Source organism: Buteo buteo, chromosome 21 (genome assembly GCF_964188355.1).
Source record: "Buteo buteo chromosome 21, bButBut1.hap1.1, whole genome shotgun sequence".
NCBI lineage: Eukaryota > Metazoa > Chordata > Aves > Accipitriformes > Accipitridae > Buteo > Buteo buteo.
The window spans coordinates 14,519,282-14,527,911 of record NC_134191.1 but is presented as its reverse complement, the minus strand read 5'-3'; the positions used below and the strand labels follow the sequence as shown (position 1 = coordinate 14,527,911).

General features: G+C 47.3%; 1 protein-coding gene across 1 annotated transcript; it reads left to right on the top strand.

Moving 5' to 3' along the window:
* The first annotated feature begins 5,443 nt into the window (after window positions 1-5,443).
* DNAJB8 (DnaJ heat shock protein family (Hsp40) member B8) lies at window positions 5,444-6,115 on the top strand. The gene has a single exon (XM_075053459.1). It carries the CDS (start codon window positions 5,444-5,446, stop codon window positions 6,113-6,115), a length of 672 nt encoding a protein of 223 aa, XP_074909560.1.
* Window positions 6,116-8,630: the final 2,515 nt, after the last annotated feature.

Sequence of the window (8,630 nt, the reverse complement as noted above, 5' to 3'; positions counted from 1 at the left end):
AAGCTGATCTACAGCTTTTCCCCTCTGGTTTATTAAATGAATGCTCCACATACCACTTCCCACTGACTGGAGACAGAGAGAAAATCCCAGGACAGTAACTCATCATCCTTTCTTCCCCTGAGAAGATTCAAGGCTGTGGCTATGTATGGATGTTGTGAAGTGATAAAGTTGCTGCGGCTTCGCGAGTTACCACGCATCAGCTGAACCGTGCCATCTGACCGCACGCGCACTCCCAGCTCCCTGCAACTGGGTGGTAAAACATGTTAGCTCACGATGGGGCTGGAGCAGGTATACCGTCGGCGGGCTCCAGATAAGCATGCTCTGCTGATAAGCAGTGCCTCATTAAGCCCCAGGACTCAACGGCTTGCAACGCAATCCTTGGCCCAGAAGTCCCTCCTCTTTTCAAGTTGTAGACCTCAGTCATGGAACTAGCAACGGGAAACTGCTCTGGGAAAGCGGTCAATATTGAATTAATTCCTGCACGTAGCATGGAGAAGAAGGAGGGTCAGTGACCACGCTAAAGAGGAGGAATAGTAGAAGGATTGGCCAACTGTGTTGCTGAGTACAACCTCAGCATAGCCATGCCTGGATGAGGGATGAGGAGAGTGCAGATGACACATGGAGAGGACCCAGGCAAGGAAACCAAAGGGCTCTGAATTCCGCTGGGGTCAGAGTCCACAGACAAAAGTTACAGCACCATTTGGGCGTTCGAAGACTGGAGCAAGGCCTTGTCCTGGGCGTAGGACATGATCTAACATAAAAACCATGTCAGGCCCACCCTTGACTCCACTAAGCAGGACCAGGCCTCCTCTTTGGCTTCATACCTCAAAAAAGAGTGGTTTCGTGAGGTTCCTGCCCCTCGCCACCATCCAGAAGCTGGTTGTCTTCTTGCCTGAACCTTGCTTTAGCCTCAAGCCCCAACCTGAGGCTCAGAAAAGCTGGATGCAGACCCAGCTCTCTGGATCCTCCTTCAGCTCTGTCTCCCAGCCTCGGGGGGTCCCTCCCAGCCAGCACTTCCCAGAGCCACCCCATCTCCCATCCCACAGCCAACCTCTGTGCTGAGTCCAACACACGGGACCAATGCGCAGGACACACTGACCCTCCCTCCTGCCCACGGAGGTGGGAATCCATGTCATTTAAGCCTTTTCTGCTCAATATTCACAGCTGTAAAAACAGCAGGCAAACTCCTGACCTCCCCTTCCTTCTCTCTCCTCCGGTCCACCCAGATGCTCTTGGGGTGGCAGCTACACCCATTTAGGACAGGTTCTCCTTATCAAGACGCCCTTATACTTTGAGCGGTGAGGAGACACTCTTTGGGGCAAATTTTCTATTTATTTTTCAATCTTCTTCTGAAGTCAGGCAGGTCCCTCTGTTGCCCCCCTAGGAGGACGTCAGCCCAGCGTGCCCACCCGGGGCAGCGCTCCCTGAGAACATGGCTCTGGAGGTGAGAACAGCGTCCTCCTCCAATGGGACTGCCCCAGGGGGAGGCATCTAATGACAATTTGACTGGTGGAGTGAAGCGCAACTCGTGTTTGTTTGGATAGTCAAAGGACTTGGAACAAATGTCTCTGACTTATGTTGGTTTAGATGAAAGGACCCCAGCCTTGTCACAGGATCAATGGGGCTGGTGAGAAATCACTTGTGTAGACCCCCTCTGCTGACCCTTTTAAAACAGAAGAAAATATAATGATAATGATAAAACAACAACAACAATAATAATTATTTAGGTTGGAAAAGACCTTTTAAGATGATCGAGTCCAACTGTAAACCTAGCGCTGCCATGTCCACCACTGACCCATGTCCCTAAGTGCCACATCTACACATCTTTTAAATACCTCCAGGGATGATGACTCAACCACTTGCCTGGGCAGTCTGTTCCAATGCTTGACAACCCTTTCAGTGAAGAAATTTTCCCTAATATCCAGTCTAACAATAATCATGGAAGAAAGTTTTCACAACTCAGAGACACTCACTCCTTTCTAGACCAGGGCGCATTGGGGTGCCAAGAGCAAGGTCAGGGACTGGAGCTGCAGGTTTGGGGTCACCTGTAGTCTGGGTGACCAAAAGCTTGGGGCATTTCGCTGCTTGGTGCCTTGTGTTTTACTTCCCATCTTGACCTGGCTGACAATCTCTGCCCTTGCAGACCTGATGCCTGGCTGGGAGGGAAGAGCAGGCTGGACATGGCGGTGCCTGGAGCGGGGGACCGGTGGGGACAGGGACTGCCGCATCCGCATCCATCTGGCATACTGAAGCAGCGAATGAAGGAGAAGGAAGGAGGGGGTGGGTAGAAGAGAAAATCCCAAAGATCCTCGGATAATAAGCACCATTAAGGTTAGTCTGTCTCATGATTGTTTCTTATTAAAAAGAGACTGTACTTTATCTGTGCAGGATATGCTGTTTGGATGAGGGAATTAGCAGAGTGACTGCCTCCATATCATCTAATTAGCAAAAATGTTGATAAGCAGATACAATCACATATGATTAGGATCCTTTTAAAAAGCCACTCCATTAATTAAATAGACAGAAAGGCCGCCTCCAGCCCTCGCGTGCCACTGATTAGAATACAAATATTTACACTAATCTCACCTCCATCAGCCATGGGACACTTTTGAGTATTTTTAGTGACATCAGATTACTATTGATTTTCATCCCCAATGTCAGACCATTTTGTTAGTATCTGAAAGTGCTGCCTTCAGTTTCGGATGCTTTAAATCATGTTAAGGGTTTATCTTAATGACGCTGCTGATAACCACTGTTCAGGTCACTCGTACTTTCTCTTCAAAGAACACAGTCTGGGCTGGTTTTTATTGTTTGTACTTGAGATTTAAGATACGAAAAACATTTCTCATTTCAAAGCCTTGGTTTCTAGGGATGGGGCTGCCAGGCTAGTTTGGGTTCTAGTTACTTGATGTGTGCATGTCTCTCTCATTTCCCTTTCTCCCTGCCTCTCCTCGACCCTTTCTTTTTTCCTTGCAAACCCTTTTGGCTCACAGCAGTGGCCTCTCTTGAATGGCTGCTAATCTCTGACGCCTGCTGCAGGCAGCAGACAGACAGGCAGTGAGTGTCCTCCGTTCGGGGATGACGGGAGAAAAACACTCCCTACTTTTCAGATGGGTAGAATGCACTAAATCCAAGACAGATAATCCAGTGCGCCAGCCAGTCTGAGATGGGCACTCATCATCAAACGCAAGTACGGGAGGAGGCGGTTTGCAAAGAGACAGCACAAGGCAGAGTCACCTCCTTTATTCTGTGCACAGCCCCGCTCCCTGCAACAGATAACTGGCCTGGGACCCTCCAACAGGCTTTTCTGATGCTCCATTTTCCCTTCTGGGTAACAGAGTAGGAACAGCAATTGCTCATGAAATTTCTGCCAAACATCTGCAAACAGACCACGTTGGCAGTGGCTAGGAGCTGTTGGCACCTTTCAGTGGCTTGTGGGTGGTAAGCTTGGATCACCCTTGAGTCCAATGGACTGTCCTAAAAAAACACTAGCCCAAATAAATGAGTACCCTGGGTGAAGATTTCAAGCAAGTGCTACAGTGTGAGCGAGCCATGAAGCTTTAGCTCTCCCCTCAGTGTAGAATGCTTTGGGATGCTTCGGGAGTGCAAAGAGCCGTCTGAGTTGAAACGGGCAGCAAGAGCTTGCTGCTGGGCCCAGATTAAATTTTGCCATTGCTACGGTACAAACAACACCCAGCAGAGAAATAATTCATGTGGCACAACCACCCTGTAGTTAAGAAGACCTCCTCTGTGCAAAAGAAGGCAAAACCCAAGATCTCCCCGATGAGGTGAGCCCATGGGACCATGACCTCCTCGGTTGCTTTGCACTTCCTTCAGCTCCATCCCCCAGACCAGCACTGCGCTGCCTTACGGCAACTTTTACCGCCAGGATATGACAAGTACCTTCATACTACCGACCCATCACTGACCAGCGAGAAAACCAGCAAAAGCCCTTCCCCAGTACACATCAGCTCAATCACCTTTCTTCCTTCCTCTGTCACATTGCTTTCTACAGGCTGACATGGCTGGCCCTTGGCTTCGCAGCCCTGCACGTATGATGTACGTTAGGACAGCAGCCAGCTCATACGCTGCGCATATGCTCTTTGGTCTGGCCAGCTCTTGACTCCTTCCCAAAGTGTGGGATAATGGAAACGAGGGCAGTGATCTGCAACACATGCTGCCATTAGTAGGTGTTTATGACACTGTGTTACAGACAGATGAGTTCTCAGTACTGGCACTTCCTTGGAGACCTCCTTCATGCAACAATTCCCTGTGAGGATATTGCATTTCCCACAGGAATGGCAAATCCAGGGAACAGAAACAGATGCAGTATAAACCCAGACTGGATCATCAAAGTTCAGCTTCTCAGGCTGAACTTGTCTGTGTGGTGTTCATGTGATATCCCTGTTGTGCATACATCCACCTTGGGACTGATATCCAAAAAATCATGTAGAAAAGAGGTTAAGGTGGTCAATGAGCTTCATTCTGGGTATTTATTTTGGTACCAATGTGAGAGCTAAGCTCTTCCAGAAGTATTAGGTTTGACTATAAACTCAGAAGAGATGATAATGGTCATCTAATCATGATCTTAGGAAAAAGTCCCTTCATAATGAAGGACGTGCAACTTATTTGGAGTTTAAATTTGGCTAGTGCCACCTTCCAGCTGCTTTGTCCGGGAGCCTGAAGATCCCTGTGCCATTGAACTTCTGTTCCCATGCAGGTTCCTACAGACTATGATGAAGCTGGCACTGAACTTCCTCTTAATACTAAGAGACTTTCCCTGAGTATCTCCCTCCAGAGAATATTTTCCAAACCCTTAATCACATTTTATGGCTCCTCCCTGAGCCTTCTCCAATTTGTCAATGCTTTTCCCAAACTGTGGGAAGCCAAACTGCGAACAGCTTTCCTGTAGCTGCTGCTATAGCGTAATATGCCCCATAGGGGTAAAATGACCTCACTACACTGCACTTCCCTGGACTGCACATGAAACCACACTGAGTATCTGAGAATCTCACCTTTGGGCAGGTGCAGGCAAAAAACAATCTGACAAAGTCACATGTCACATCACAGCTACATCGGGGAACTACAATGTCACGTGTATGATCTACGTTTAAAAACATAAGGCCAGTGACAACCAGCTCCACCCTAGAATGAAGTCAGGTCAACTGAGCAATGATTGGCTGAGCCCCCTCTGAGGTCACAATTTAACAATTCGTAAGGAACAGGCTTAAAAAGAAAGGATACGGTCAAGCAGCACTGTGTGGCCTTGTAATGCAAAAGGACGGAGCAAAATCAAGGGATAAGCTGAGCATCTACTCACCCCTGAGGAGCGCAGCAGCATTCGGTGTCTAGGAGTCTCTGCGTGCTGGTCATCCCTGGGCTTCACATCCTTGGAGGGAGAGAGGTACCAGGCACCTTCCAACAGCCCCATCTTTCCTTTGAGATGGTGGATTATTACAAAGTCCTTGGACTGCAAAAAAGTGCCTCACAGGATGATGTTAAGAAATCCTACCACAAACTGGCACTAAAATGGCATCCTGATAAGAATCCCAGCAACAAGGTGGAAGCTGAAAAGCAATTCAAAGCAGTGTCTGAGGCATATAAGGTTTTGTCTGACCCTCAGAAACGATTGCTGTACGACAGGTCTGTTAAGGAGAGCAGATCCCAGAGAAGAAGTGCCACAGGGGGTCATAATGGCTCCTTTGATTCCCCTTACGTATTCCATGACTTCGACAAGATCGTTAGCGAAGTCATTGGAGGGATGGATCCCTTTGTACCTGCTTTCTGGGGCCCCTTCGACAACATCAGAAACAATGGTGAAAACTGGCACAGGACAAGTGGAAGAGGAAGGAGCTCCAGCCTGTTTTCTGACTTTATGGAGTCATTTATGCCATGGAATTCATTCAGCCCCAGCGAGCAACCCACCTCCTCCTTTGCGGAGGACACAGCTGGGCCACACAGTGTTAGATCAGTGTTAACCACTACTGAAATAATCAATGGCAAGAGGATCACCACCCGGAAAATCATCGAGAATGGGCAGGAGCGAACAGAAGTGGAAGAAGATGGCCGGCTGAAATCTGTGACAATAAATGGGAGAGACCACCTGAAATTATAATGTCCCCCAGCACAAGCATTAACTGCAAGCTTTGGGACATGCTCTCATTGCTCAACGGATGTGATCTACTACAAGCAGGATTAATAAATGCTGAATTCATGACACAACCGATGCAGACTTCTCAATGGTTGGGAACAAATACTTCACAGGTAAACATATGGAGTTATGCTAAACTAAGGAGTGGGACTCTACTAACCCTGTGTAAGGTGATAGTGCTTGTTCAGTAAATAGGAATAGTAGATATATGTGAAAACAACTTTGCCAGTTTGCCAAAGAGTCCAAGTTGATTAATACAGCACGAGGAGACAGGCTGGTTGATGGACTGGTAAGAGAGCTCTATGATAAGCTATAGGTCCTCCTCCTCCTCCTCCTTGAAATGCCAATCTTGAAGTCTACTAGCTGGAAGAATAAAGACTTGTGTGACCCTCATACACAATACAGGCTGAGTGAAGAATATCCTACCTTTGGTGTATGAGAAGATGTTATTAATTGAAAAAAGTTTTTGTACACAGGCAAGAAGGTGGGGGAGGTTCAGTGGGTCATGCAGAGCCTAGAGGAGAGGGACTGGCACAGGAAAAACCAAAGGAAGGAAGAAAATGTCATTCCTCAGACTGTAGAATAAAATGGGGGCTTTCTTGAGAATGCCCTGCAAATTATGACCAGAGACCCTGATGGAAGCATTGTGTAGCTTGGGGGCTGAAAGTAAGCAGGGAGAAGGTAAATTTAGCTCTTGGACTGGAACAACTTATGGTACCTTTTTGCTTGGAGTTGTTCAAACAAAAAGCTAGATTCAAACCATGAGCAAACAGATTTGAGGGGGGTGAGTTTAGCTCCCTCTTTGTGCAAAGCTGGATGCAGGAACTTAGATGGTGCTTTACCATCCTTATTGTCTTGCTCACAGCTGCAAGAGCCAGTTCACAATGCATTTCTTGCACAGCCTGCCAGCATGCTGCTTTCGTCCTCCACTGAGCTAAGGAACGCGCTCCCCACATTTCCACCCTCCCTGTGCTGACACGAACTGCTGAGCCTTGTTTCTTGCTTGGCCAGATCACCTTAGGCATTTAAAATCTTACACGCCTCTTATTTTCAGTCCCACGCTACATCCCCTTGAGTTTCCCAGCTTGCCCTGCCCACTGATGCCTCCCTGGAGACTGAAACTAGTTTTCAGGGACATTTTCACTCTAATCCAGATTGCAATTGCTGCCTGCATTTGGGCAGGTCTTTGCATCTGTTTCCTCTGCTGTAAAATGGGAATAACAGACTCCCGGGCTTTGAAGGAGACTGCAAGGTAGTGATACTAGTAAAGGACTCCAAACATTAAACAGTACATTAAGTTAGCCAGAATACTGCCACCCCTCAATTAAACTTTTTACTTTTGAAAAGAAAAATGTAACTTAAATCACCTTCCTTAGCAACTGATGCCATGCCCAGCTTGGAAAAACAGACCAAAACTGTATTTGCTATGTTAAGGACTGTTAAGTCCCTGTAAGTCCTTCTCCCAGTAAGAAAAAGACACAGCACTGGGAGACAAGTAGAAGTCTAAGTGCACGGTGGGTTCACGGAGGGAGGCCAGCGGTGATGGGAGCAGGGAAAACCTCAGTGCAGGGACAAACCGCGTCTGCTGCTACCTCCACAGTTAGGGAGCCATCAGCAGTCCTGCAGGCACTGGGACTCCAACGACAGCAAAGATTTAAGGGACTTGGTACAGAAAGATTATTTTGGTCAGAGCAAACACAAGTAAATATTTCTACTGATACTCTCTCTGTGGACACCACGTTCATGTGAGCTGGCTACTTGAATTTACCTTATGCTACTTCGGAGGAAGACCAAGGTAAAAAAAAAAAAAAAAAAAAGACCAAAAAACGCCAACCAAAAACCAAACTGCACATTTTGGATCGGAAGCTGAAATAGTGTTTGATCTAAATAACATGTTTTGAAATCTGGACCAGAGTTGAATTCCCAGCTCCTCAACCTTTTCAGCTTGCTAGGGCTAAAACTTGGCTTCAGTCTCATCTCTAATGGGATATTTTTATGTATGCACATCAATATTTCTTGATCTGAGATCAAGATATGCAGTTCTACACACATCTTAGACCTGTCCTGCCTTGGGTCAGCAATTCCCTCTCTTGTATCAGTATCTAAGGCAGCATCTAAGAGCAAGTGCTTCCTTTTCCCATCCCTGGGCCAGAGCGTTTCCATTGTTGCTTGCAGCAGCAGAGCGCTCCTGGGGCAGCTCTGGCAGCTGCACGTACCAAAACTTGCTGTTAGGAATATGGAAACACACACTGGGAAGGGACCCAGCTCACCCAGTAAGTGTCAAGTCCAGGAGGACCTGCAAATCCTCTTCCACATTTTCCTGTGCACTGCAGGCCACAGAACACCTCGCAGCACTTTCTGTGAGCAAAAGATCTGAGGTTAAAAAAAAAAAGAAAAAAAAAGAGAACCATAAAGGTCTGGTGGTAAGAGAGCAGGTGAGACTGCATTAGCAAAGTCCTGCATTCCTGCAATAGCAAGA

Coding starts and splice junctions, on each gene's coding strand:
- DNAJB8 (XM_075053459.1), top strand. CDS start 5,444: ATGGTGGATTATTACAAAGTCCTTGGACTGCAAAAAAGTGCCTCACAG.